The sequence below is a fragment of the Prorops nasuta genome, unplaced genomic scaffold (genome assembly GCF_024137725.1).
Source record: "Prorops nasuta isolate Cenicafe-Biocafe unplaced genomic scaffold, Cenicafe_Pnas_1.2 PNAS00005, whole genome shotgun sequence".
NCBI lineage: Eukaryota > Metazoa > Arthropoda > Insecta > Hymenoptera > Bethylidae > Prorops > Prorops nasuta.
The window spans coordinates 9,221,396-9,234,120 of NW_027116802.1; the positions used below are offsets into that span (position 1 = coordinate 9,221,396).

At 35.9% G+C, this 12,725-nt stretch overlaps 2 protein-coding genes and 2 long non-coding RNA genes across 6 annotated transcripts; 2 read left to right on the forward strand and 2 right to left on the reverse strand.

Annotated features, from left to right (window-relative positions):
* Nucleotides 1–816: 816 nt before the first annotated feature.
* Nucleotides 817–3,667, reverse strand: beag (IC cytokine homolog beag). 3 transcript variants are annotated; one of them, XM_066727315.1, is made up of 3 exons: nt 2,938–3,667; nt 2,150–2,658; nt 817–2,076 (listed from the first exon to the last, which is right to left on the reverse strand). In XM_066727315.1, exons 2-3 carry the CDS (start codon nt 2,639–2,641, stop codon nt 1,015–1,017), a joined length of 1,554 nt encoding a protein of 517 aa, XP_066583412.1. In that variant the 5' UTR covers nt 2,642–2,658; nt 2,938–3,667; the 3' UTR covers nt 817–1,014. The 3 variants fall into 3 exon arrangements, with proteins under 3 accessions (XP_066583412.1, XP_066583411.1, XP_066583413.1); XM_066727314.1 differs by having other exon boundaries at nt 2,857–3,667; XM_066727316.1 differs by having other exon boundaries at nt 2,773–3,667.
* Nucleotides 3,668–3,901: 234 nt separating this feature from the next.
* LOC136773641 (uncharacterized) lies at nt 3,902–4,465 on the reverse strand. Its single transcript, XR_010822659.1, has 3 exons — nt 4,358–4,465; nt 4,087–4,267; nt 3,902–4,017 (listed from the first exon to the last, which is right to left on the reverse strand). It is a non-coding gene; the product is annotated as an uncharacterized lncRNA (long non-coding RNA).
* Nucleotides 4,466–8,568: 4,103 nt separating this feature from the next.
* Nucleotides 8,569–9,143, forward strand: LOC136773642 (uncharacterized). Its single transcript, XR_010822660.1, has 3 exons — nt 8,569–8,687; nt 8,778–8,958; nt 9,028–9,143. It is a non-coding gene; the product is annotated as an uncharacterized lncRNA (long non-coding RNA).
* Nucleotides 9,144–9,385: 242 nt separating this feature from the next.
* On the forward strand, nt 9,386–12,641 carry Ccz1 (vacuolar fusion protein CCZ1). Its single transcript, XM_066727338.1, has 10 exons — nt 9,386–10,142; nt 10,214–10,308; nt 10,380–10,473; nt 10,683–10,898; nt 10,963–11,138; nt 11,206–11,349; nt 11,434–11,579; nt 11,641–11,905; nt 12,242–12,369; nt 12,460–12,641. Exons 1-10 carry the CDS (start codon nt 10,068–10,070, stop codon nt 12,510–12,512), a joined length of 1,392 nt encoding a protein of 463 aa, XP_066583435.1. The 5' UTR covers nt 9,386–10,067; the 3' UTR covers nt 12,513–12,641.
* The last annotated feature ends 84 nt before the right edge of the window (nt 12,642–12,725 follow it).

The following is a 12,725-nucleotide window of genomic DNA, read 5'->3' on the forward strand; positions in this document are numbered from 1 at the left end:
CCAGTGGGGACAAAAATTTTGACAACCCATCATTCATTCTTCACGTGCATAATATTGTACAATTTTAATTATTTTTACATAATATTTCGCAGTTTGACAAATTTCAATTGCAGTCTCTCTTTATTTGTATATACAGCGTTAGAAATTTGAGACCCACTAGAGCATTGTTGTAAGGGATCGATTTGTTTTGCATAGATAGAGCATATTTTTGGAAGTCCTTCTTTTTTGTGATCAGATAAGTCTTGTGCAATAAACTGTATAATTCTAGGGATAAATGCTCTAGAGCGTCTTATGTGTATCACCCTATACATATTATGTACCTTGAAATTAATATCGGCCCATAACAATAATTTGGGTATTAGTAATATAAAAAAATTTAATATTAATTTAATTACATCGATTATAAGTGCAAATTAGAGAATACTCTTTCAGTTTATTGTTGTGAATGGTTTTAGTATCATGCCAGACTGATAAAAAAAACATCGGAACAGAAACAATTTTTGTAATCGTGGTTTGTTGAAAATTAATAGTAACCGGTTAATTTCGGTTTGTAAATGAGATCCCTAGAATCGCAGGTCAAAGGTTAAAGATAAGCTGTTTACCTAGCAAAGTTTGAACTGGTTTTCGTCAGTTGCAGGTCGTGAACTTATAAGTTCATTTTTGTTTATGATAGATATAATCATGTCATCCTGGAGTTGCTTAATAACGTCACTTTCTTACAAAGACATAAGTAAAATATTGCGTCTTGTTACATCATTGCGATTATTCAATAAAGACATCAGATTTCTTGACGCGTATCAATGAATAAAACGTTACTAGTTATTCACCAAAGCGTTATATTTCTCTATTCAAAAAATTTATATGTAAACGCTATGTAAACAATACGCTTAAGTGAAATTATTTTCATTTACGTTCTATGACTATACCATAAAACTACTTAATACAAATTATATTCTTTTCTAGTTTGTATCAGACTTAAGTTAATAGAAAATAATTACAAATTGGAGAATTTTATTAATATCTGGGTACTTTAAATTCTGAGCCACCCTCTGCTGGGCCGGAAGGTTTTCTTTTATTCATAATGTTCTGAATTTTTTGCCATTCACGGTCTAACTCCGCCTTTTCATTTTTTTCTTTATTGTATTTTCTTGTTCTTCTACCATCAGCCATTTTTACGCCGTATTGGAAGGCCGCTTTCGGTAATGCTTCTTTGTTGTTCATGTACTCGCTGTACTCTTCGGGCGTGTCGAAGTCCCATCTGCCAATTGGCCCTTTTTTATTACCAAGGTCCATTTTCGTATAATCAACTTCGTCGTCAGAATCGTCTATCGCATCCTGCATTTCGTCCAGGCCCGGATAACACTCGGCGTATCCTTCGGGTTCGGCTGCCAATTTATTGAGCAACGCTCCTTTTTTCGGTGCACCGCTATCCAAAACTTGTGGTAAAACAGGCGGCAATTGAGGTGCATTAGCTTTGTCATCCGTTACCATACTACCGTCCATAGATTTCTCGAAATAAGATCCTTTTTTCTTCTCCCGATGCTGTACATCTTTCTTTCCAGAACTTGGAACGTATTCTCCAATATCTCCATATATGCTATCATCCTGTGGTCTTTGAGGAATATCCGCTTCATTTGTTTCGTCGATTCTAGCGCGACCATCCTTGTATCTTTTCCCTTTTTTCCCATGACGATTTCCTTGACGCAAGTACAACAAAATCTGAGCAAGTTTGTTGATAACTATATCATTAGTAGTTAAGGTTGGCATCACATCTGTAGTTGGAACATCAGCTTTACTTCTAATTAAAGTGGTTGGTATGTCAACATCGGCATTTTCATCGTCTAATTCAATCACATATGCCATACGCCCTGGAGTGAAGAGCTCGTTTCTTTCTACCTGTTTTGATTTCATTATCATTATAGTTTTAACAATATTACGACCGATTTTGGTTTTAAACTGCATCTCATCGTCTTTTTTCTCAGGTTTCTTCTCATCCTTCACTTTTTCTTTTGGTTTCACCAGCTTTTCCATTTCCTGCTCTTGCTCAAACTCCTTTGCTTCAATTTCACTTCTCACCTAAATTGAGAACGATTATTTGAGTATTAAAATATTAGTTTAAGCTGTGAACCTATTTCAAACTAATTCTTACCTTTTGTAGAAGAGCATAATCCAATCCTTTTACTAAATGAGTGTGTTCCATATCACCTCCCAAGAATTTTGATTGCTGAATCATTTGTCTCCTACGTTCAGCTGCATCAATTCCAGACTTCAAATCAGGGGCTACAGCACGATAAGCACTGGCACTATTCATGGGATCTTCGGCTTGATAATCCTGATTAGTGCCATCACGACGTTCTCTAGCTCTATCTCGGTACTTCTCAGCTAATTCAGCCATCTTATCTTCTTCCTGCTTTTTCAATTTAGCATAAAAACTTTTTTTCTTCCTTCGGAGCTCAGCTCTACTTCCACTTCCAATAATTGGAGTTTGAGCAGTTTTGGCACTTGCATCTCTAATAGTTCCTGCTACGGATGATGCTGTTGTAGTAGTTTGTGCTGGTGCTCTAGGTGTCATTAAAAGTTTTCTGAAGTCATCATTCGTCAGTCTAACTGACATTCCCATATCGTCTTCTGTCTCAGGCATTTTTATGGTGTTATTTCCTATAAATATAACAAATCAAATTATGTTTCTGGGATTTATTCATAAGAAATTGTGTAGATTATAATTTAGTTTATCTATAATACATATAATATTTTAACATTTTCAGATCTAACCTCATTCAGAGATATCAGAAATATACTTAAAAACTTAATTCTATTGTTAGCTCTTGTAAAATAATCATGTAAAGGTATAATTACTGTAATTGTTTTAGGTTTTTGTGGGTTTTGTATACATCAACTAGAGATAAGGGAAGAGATTGTTGCGCTTAGATAACCTACAGTTTTGTAAGCGATGAGAGACTGCTGAGCCTGCTGAGTGGTGAGTGCTGAGTGAATTAAAGTGTACATACACGCACACATACATCCCTTCAATTGGCTGTATTCAACGTTACTTAGCGCTTCCGAAGCGCTAAGTTGCACGATACGCTTAATTTAAGGTATGTTCACAGAGAGGCTATTGCTCCACTCATCCTGATTCCCGGTACCGGTGTTCCTTCCAGTTCCACTCCACGTCGGGTTCCACCACTTGCACACCCTCCCTACTCCCTATCTCTTCAAATTCTTCAATATTCCTATTCTTGTATGTACACTGACATTCATCGAATCTGCTCGTGAAGAATGGCCTACTAGATTTGTAACTAGCTGGACAGCTTCAGGTCTCTAGTTCTCACCAAAGCGTAAAACGTCACGGTGACGTCAGATGACGTCACGATGACGTATAGGAGTCGTGGTGGGGAGAATAAGGAGAATCTGGTAAATTGCATATACTCGAGTGTAGCGGTTGATCGTCTTACTTTTGTCAAAAGTATATCATCTCGGGATAAAATGGTATAGTAAGAATTTTCTTCTTTCTCTGTCTAATAGCATAAGAGTGAGAGAGAAAGACATATGATACCCCATGTGCCCATTGATTCTGCTCGAGCACGTTTTTGGTATAGTGATAGGAATTTTGGTATACTGATAGAAGCGGTAATAATATAGTAATCAAACGACAGATCAATAAAAAGAAGAGGGCATATTCCAATGAGTGAAGTGTCAAAATGTGCAACTTAACCTCTGTAATTTGTATTAATTTATTAAAATAACTTGTAAGTGATGAACTTTTAATAAAATCATATTAAGTGTTATAAATTTGTATAAAAAATATGTATTTTAGTTTTAACCTATTATTGTGTAACATATGGTGTATAAAAATAACTGAAAATATATATTTTAAATTAAATTTATGTTGTTGATATTTTGTCAAGAATAACACATCATTAACTTTTATATTAATAATAAGGAGCTATATTCTTGAGTCGTAAAGTCCATTGGAGCTTGCAAGTCAACTATGGATCCCAAGCTTACAGCAATAAGATTCTACGAATAAAGAAGATGCAATTCATTATTAAAATAGATAATCGTTAACTCAGATTTTTTTGCAGAAACCTAATATCAATAGTGACAAGCTTTCGTATCTATTTCCAATTGATGATGCTGGAAGAGAACCTCTGAGAGCTCCTGACAGCTCAACTGCCACAGGTCCAAGAAACAGCTATTTACGTAAATCTGTCCAGTGTCATGCAATACATTATCCAGAAGCCATTCTGCTATTATCCAGCTAATGTTTCTACGCAATATAATTAATTTCTTATTAATTTTCAAATATACTAAATATGTAAAGAAGAAAAAGCCAATATATTAAAATCCATTTACTTACACTACATCTCATTACGTAACCATGAGTGAATATTGTTGAATGGTGACAGAACAGTTTATAGTTGCAGAATCAGAATACATTCCTGTTGTGGGTAATGTTGCTGGGTCCTTTTGTTCTTTCGCAGTATCCAAAAGCAGCAAATTTGCAATGATTTTACAATTATAGCCTATATTCGAAGAAAACTTTAATACTTAAACTTAAATTGAAGAATATTCAAATGATTAATAGTAACTCCTTACGGATTAAGATATCTTGCATTATTTTCAATTTCTGCTACCAGTGCATATAGGCAAATTCAGTGGTAAATTGTTATTCTCATCACTTAGAGCTTGTTAATCCTGTAAGTTACGTAGCACTTTAAAGTGGGCAAACAAATCCTTACGCTGCATTATATTAGTCTTCTCTTCCTTCGCTAACTTTTGAAAATTCATATATTACTGTTATCCACGAGTATATTTACCCAGTGGCTGAAAAATATTAGAAAGAGTATGAAAATTCATTCTTAAAAGTAAGCATAAATTATTTCCATATTCATAAAGTTATACATACCTATTCTATTATTTAGCTGGATGTTAGCTGCCACGAAGACATCCATATGCAATGTGCCTGCCCTCCTTCCTTTTTATTCCAGTGTATTATCCTAATAGTTTGCTGCAGGACAGTCTTAAGTCAGAAATAGATTGAAGTGTGATAATTCGGTTCTACTTTCTCTTTACCCTGGCCTACCATGAGGAGATACTCTTTTTTATCTTGATTTTTCATAACGTAAATGATAAATAATTATTCCTGAAATAAAAACGTGCACACACACATATATATATATATATATATATTATTGTCTTTTCAGATTATATACTGTATTTTTTATCTTATATAATTTATTTTTTTTTTCTTTTTTTCAGTACTCCGAAAATTGATTTACGTTAAATAATATTGGTGGCCCTGAAAAGGGCCGATTTTTGGATCCAACACGTGGCAGAGCACATTCCTTTTTTATACCATGCAATCCGATCCATCTAAAAAAATACCCATTCGAAACCAACAACAGTAAAGCTCATTCAATAATCCGTCCAGTAGCCATTCCGCTCGATCACTTGATTAAGTCGATTAGGTATCGAGTTAGTCAAGTTAGCTAAGAACTCTGGGTCAGACCTAAGGCCTTCCCAGATATTCTTCGCTTGATCGAGAATCGCTGCCCTCGTCCTCGCGCCTGGCTCTATCCATCGTCTGGACATCAATGCCCAGACGTTCTCAATTAAATTGAGATCCGGTGATCGAGCGGGCCAATCCACCACTTCCAACTCCGGGTGTCGCGCAAACCACGCTCGCGTTTCGCGTGAGGTATGGATCGCTGAATTGTCCTGCACAAATCGGATCACCGGTACTTCATCCGCGGGATATACATTACGCACGCTTGGGAGAAAAATTTCTTCCAAGATGCGAATGTATTCCCGGGAATTCATACGTGGAGAAATCTCCACAAGATCACCGATATGTTCACCGGAAATCCAGCCCCATACGCCACACGATACGCGTCCAGACCGATGAGTCTGGAAGACGTGGTTTGGCTGCAACCGGGTATCGTTCGGGCGCCACACGTGCAAGGCCTGAGCCTGAGAGGGCAACGATATGAAAACCTTTTCATCGGTCCATATCGTAGCCTTCCAATCTGCACGGCTCCGCGAAAGATTCGCGAGGGCATAGCCAACTCTCTGCTCACGGTGAGCAGGAGTTAATGGGATTTTACGCGCTGGACGACGGCAGTGAATACCTGCAGAGTGTAAACGCCGCAGGCCGGTGGTCACTGAAGCTGGATAATCTATCTCCTCCACTATGTCGCTGACACTAGCGAAGGGATCTTCTTCGATCCTGCTCAGCAGCTGCTGGTCATCGATCTCCGAAGTCCTTTTCTGCCCTCTGTTCTCCGCTCTCCGGTCACGCAGTGCGTGGTCTCCGCCTTCGCGGTACCGACGTATCCAGCGCCTGACGGTGGTTTCGTGTGCCCCGCAGAGTACAGCGATCTCACTCGCGCTTTTCCCGCACTCAAAATAGCCAATGGCTCTTCCTCTGGTAGCCTCACTATGCTGTGACATCGTCGACGTATCCAATAGATATGAATGTTATAACAAATTAACGTTATTATAGATAAAAGTGAATAATGCCTCGATTATTGAATTAGAAGTATCGATAATAACGTTAATTTGTTATAACATTCATATCTATTGGATACGTCGACGATGTCACAGCATAGTGAGGCTACCAGAGGAAGAGCCATTGGCTATTTTGAGTGCGGGAAAAGCGCGAGTGAGATCGCTGTACTCTGCGGGGCACACGAGACCACCGTCAGGCGCTGGATACGTCGGTACCGCGAAGGCGGAGACCACGCACTGCGTGACCGGAGAGCGGAGAACAGAGGGCAGAAAAGGACTTCGGAGATCGATGACCAGCAGCTGCTGAGCAGGATCGAAGAAGATCCCTTCGCTAGTGTCAGCGACATAGTGGAGGAGATAGATTATCCAGCTTCAGTGACCACCGGCCTGCGGCGTTTACACTCTGCAGGTATTCACTGCCGTCGTCCAGCGCGTAAAATCCCATTAACTCCTGCTCACCGTGAGCAGAGAGTTGGCTATGCCCTCGCGAATCTTTCGCGGAGCCGTGCAGATTGGAAGGCTACGATATGGACCGATGAAAAGGTTTTCATATCGTTGCCCTCTCAGGCTCAGGCCTTGCACGTGTGGCGCCCGAACGATACCCGGTTGCAGCCAAACCACGTCTTCCAGACTCATCGGTCTGGACGCGTATCGTGTGGCGTATGGGGCTGGATTTCCGGTGAACATATCGGTGATCTTGTGGAGATTTCTCCACGTATGAATTCCCGGGAATACATTCGCATCTTGGAAGAAATTTTTCTCCCAAGCGTGCGTAATGTATATCCCGCGGATGAAGTACCGGTGATCCGATTTGTGCAGGACAATTCAGCGATCCATACCTCACGCGAAACGCGAGCGTGGTTTGCGCGACACCCGGAGTTGGAAGTGGTGGATTGGCCCGCTCGATCACCGGATCTCAATTTAATTGAGAACGTCTGGGCATTGATGTCCAGACGATGGATAGAGCCAGGCGCGAGGACGAGGGCAGCGATTCTCGATCAAGCGAAGAATATCTGGGAAGGCCTTAGGTCTGACCCAGAGTTCTTAGCTAACTTGACTAACTCGATACCTAATCGACTTAATCAAGTGATCGAGCGGAATGGCTACTGGACGGATTATTGAATGAGCTTTACTGTTGTTGGTTTCGAATGGGTATTTTTTTAGATGGATCGGATTGCATGGTATAAAAAAGGAATGTGCTCTGCCACGTGTTGGATCCAAAAATCGGCCCTTTTCAGGGCCACCAATATTATTTAACGTAAATCAATTTTCGGAGTACTGAAAAAAAGAAAAAAAAAATAAATTATATAAGATAAAAAATACAGTATATAATCTGAAAAGACAATAATATATATATATATATATATATGTGTGTGTGCACGTTTTTATTTCAGGAATAATTATTTATCATTTACGTTATGAAAAATCAAGATAAAAAAGAGTATCTCCTCATGGTAGGCCAGGGTAAAGAGAAAGTAGAACCGAATTATCACACTTCAATCTATTTCTGACTTAAGACTGTCCTGCAGCAAACTATTAGGATAATACACTGGAATAAAAAGGAAGGAGGGCAGGCACATTGCATATGGATGTCTTCGTGGCAGCTAACATCCAGCTAAATAATAGAATAGGTATGTATAACTTTATGAATATGGAAATAATTTATGCTTACTTTTAAGAATGAATTTTCATACTCTTTCTAATATTTTTCAGCCACTGGGTAAATATACTCGTGGATAACAGTAATATATGAATTTTCAAAAGTTAGCGAAGGAAGAGAAGACTAATATAATGCAGCGTAAGGATTTGTTTGCCCACTTTAAAGTGCTACGTAACTTACAGGATTAACAAGCTCTAAGTGATGAGAATAACAATTTACCACTGAATTTGCCTATATGCACTGGTAGCAGAAATTGAAAATAATGCAAGATATCTTAATCCGTAAGGAGTTACTATTAATCATTTGAATATTCTTCAATTTAAGTTTAAGTATTAAAGTTTTCTTCGAATATAGGCTATAATTGTAAAATCATTGCAAATTTGCTGCTTTTGGATACTGCGAAAGAACAAAAGGACCCAGCAACATTACCCACAACAGGAATGTATTCTGATTCTGCAACTATAAACTGTTCTGTCACCATTCAACAATATTCACTCATGGTTACGTAATGAGATGTAGTGTAAGTAAATGGATTTTAATATATTGGCTTTTTCTTCTTTACATATTTAGTATATTTGAAAATTAATAAGAAATTAATTATATTGCGTAGAAACATTAGCTGGATAATAGCAGAATGGCTTCTGGATAATGTATTGCATGACACTGGACAGATTTACGTAAATAGCTGTTTCTTGGACCTGTGGCAGTTGAGCTGTCAGGAGCTCTCAGAGGTTCTCTTCCAGCATCATCAATTGGAAATAGATACGAAAGCTTGTCACTATTGATATTAGGTTTCTGCAAAAAAATCTGAGTTAACGATTATCTATTTTAATAATGAATTGCATCTTCTTTATTCGTAGAATCTTATTGCTGTAAGCTTGGGATCCATAGTTGACTTGCAAGCTCCAATGGACTTTACGACTCAAGAATATAGCTCCTTATTATTAATATAAAAGTTAATGATGTGTTATTCTTGACAAAATATCAACAACATAAATTTAATTTAAAATATATATTTTCAGTTATTTTTATACACCATATGTTACACAATAATAGGTTAAAACTAAAATACATATTTTTTATACAAATTTATAACACTTAATATGATTTTATTAAAAGTTCATCACTTACAAGTTATTTTAATAAATTAATACAAATTACAGAGGTTAAGTTGCACATTTTGACACTTCACTCATTGGAATATGCCCTCTTCTTTTTATTGATCTGTCGTTTGATTACTATATTATTACCGCTTCTATCAGTATACCAAAATTCCTATCACTATACCAAAAACGTGCTCGAGCAGAATCAATGGGCACATGGGGTATCATATGTCTTTCTCTCTCACTCTTATGCTATTAGACAGAGAAAGAAGAAAATTCTTACTATACCATTTTATCCCGAGATGATATACTTTTGACAAAAGTAAGACGATCAACCGCTACACTCGAGTATATGCAATTTACCAGATTCTCCTTATTCTCCCCACCACGACTCCTATACGTCATCGTGACGTCATCTGACGTCACCGTGACGTTTTACGCTTTGGTGAGAACTAGAGACCTGAAGCTGTCCAGCTAGTTACAAATCTAGTAGGCCATTCTTCACGAGCAGATTCGATGAATGTCAGTGTACATACGCACTAATACTGCCTAATACCATTACACCACAGTTACAGTTTTCTACTAATTGTCAATGTCAATGAACAGAAGTGTTGTGTAGTTCTTTTCTTCTTCATCTTTCAGATTGTAGTGAAATGGTATAAAATGAATTAAGTGAAGATGATACCGGTATATTGATGATGTAGCCGAGTTTTGTTACACACCTTTGTCTGAATATAACAATAAATTTCATCCTTTGATTTATTATACCTCATTTATTAAAGCTCTGATTATAAATCATGTCATCAAAGCCAGATATTACTTTGGAGCATTTCTATATTTTCAATGGAACATATGCTAAAAAAGAAGGAGAGGTAATTATTTGCATATTTCATTATATCATTCCAAATGTTTTTAAGATGATTTTATTTTATTGTATCCCTAGGAACAAGAAAAAATTCTTTATTATTATCCAGAAAAAGATTTGGATGCACAGATCAAGAATATTGGATTGAGCGAAGCTATTATAAAATTTACAGAGTATATAGTGTATTTGATGGTATATAATCTTTTTTTTCTTTTTGTTAATATGTCTGTTCTCCGTTTATTAGATCTTTCAATCCTGGCCAGCCATGTGATTATTGTCATACAGTTAAAACTAGACAAATATTTTATCAACCTGAACCTGACTTCTGGATGATAATGGTAAGTATTTTAGATTTTAAATTTAAATAGCTACTTATAATTAAATAGAAATGAAAAATTATGGTCATTTTCACAGATATCTTTAGCTTAAGGAATTCTTTAAATTTATAAGATATACTAGGATGATTATAGATTTCAAGGGTTTCTTGAATTCAAGTAGTGACTTTATTGCTGTGAATATGATCATTGTTAATACAAAAATTTTTTAGATTGTTGGCCTCCCTTACGTGTGGAAAGAGAAAGATGATACTAAATATAAAGATTATCAGGCTGATGAGGTATCTAGCAAAGTGTGTCAAGCAGTTCTAAAGCAAGCCTACCTAATGTTCAGATTGTTTATGGGCTCCTTTGATACTATCATTAATGAGCCAGAATGTGGCTCTGTCACCCTGTTAAAACTTAAATTGGATCACTTCTATTCAAGGGTAATGCTAAAGCTTTTAGATTTTCATAAAACATTAATTATTTAAGTTTGTTTATCCATTGTAGTATCTTCTGTCATTGAAGCTGAATAATAGTGACATTTTGGATATTTTCCAAGGTTTACAGTTTTTGCCTCTTGACAAAACTACATTTTTAAAAGTACAATGTTTTATGAATCTTATAGAAGCTATGTTTTCTCAAGTAAAATACACAGCATTCCTTTACAACGATCAAGTCGTTTGGTAAGCGAAATATTTCTGATAATTTTCACAAACTATTCTTTATAAATTTATCAATTTATTGTCTTAGGAGTGGATTGGAGCCTGAAGACATGCAAGTTGTTTATAATTATTTAGTTAATACATTATTACCAGCTCATTTAGAAAAAGAGTTAGATGGTGGATCTATGCCAAGGAACTCTTCATCTCCATTCACTAGCTCACATTATGGAAAGTACGATTCACTCTCATATACTTTAAAAAGGAAATAAACATATTCATGCATATATTTATAATGATCATCATTAATTTTCGACAGATTTATCACCGGGCCTTCCAGCATCAATGAGCCAAGTTTAATTGGAAAATCTCCTAAAGTTTACATAAATTATTCTAACAAGCCGATCTCATTATATTTAATAGTATATCGTGCATTAAGTGCAACAATATGTCTATTTGTTGATAGTAAGTATTGAGTAATAAGTAATTGCGAAAGTACCGGATAATTCTAGTTAATTTGTCACAGGTAAAACTAATCTTTTGATGGACTTCTTTAAAAGTTTGGATAACTTTCTCGGGCCTCAATTAACGGGTTTGGTCAGTTTTGTTGCCGATCAGTGCACTAAACACGTTGCGGTAACGTCTGAAACCAATCCTAAATATTTATATTTTAACAAGCTTAACTTAGCCTATAAGAGTACAATACATTTGGATAATAGAAGGTTTTCTACAACCCTTGCAACGCCAGAAGTATTGAGAATTATTACTGACATAAACAGTGATACAAATAGGTATATTTTTTTAAAGCTTTTTGTAGTAGGAGAGACAAGGATTAAGTCGGCTTACGGGCAAAATCAGAACTTCGAAGAATAATACGATCTTATCAATAACAATATTAAAGTATGTTGATTAATAAATATTACTAACTAAATTTGACGTAGTTTGGAACTATGTCGTAACTTTTAGTACAGTTATATGTTTTCTTATTAATTACACCATAGAAAATTGTATATGAAAAAAAGAGCCGTCCTAGCCCCTGTCTCCCTTATATTTCTTTTTACTGGAATTACAGTAACTTGAGTTACAGTTACAATATTTCAAATACTTTTTTATTTTACACTCATTAGATCAAAGGAAGCAGGAGAGATAATAATAAAAACTCTTAGCGATTATTGGGTGGTTGGAAAATTATCGAATTTGAGAGAATTCTTTGTTGTCATTCAACAAAAAAATGCCAATCTTATTGAAATTGACGGTAATTCTCATTTTTTATAAATTTAAGGCAAATCTCAATTAAGATATTTCCATGAGACTTGATTTAATCTCATTTTTGGTTTTGTTACAGAGGAGGTAAAGAAACTATGCGAGAAGCAACTGAAAAGTATATTTTTTCATTAAGTTTAAATGGAGTTAACAAGAAACAGTTAAAGTGATTGTGATATCTATCTTATAGAATATTATTTCCTAGAGGAAAATAAACTGTATCCTCTGGCATTAATTTCCATAATAAAATATGTATTTATTTTACATTCGTATATATATATATATATAAAAATCCTATGTTCTTTTAAACACAGTTCAACTTTTTAAATACACATATACTCGTGCTCA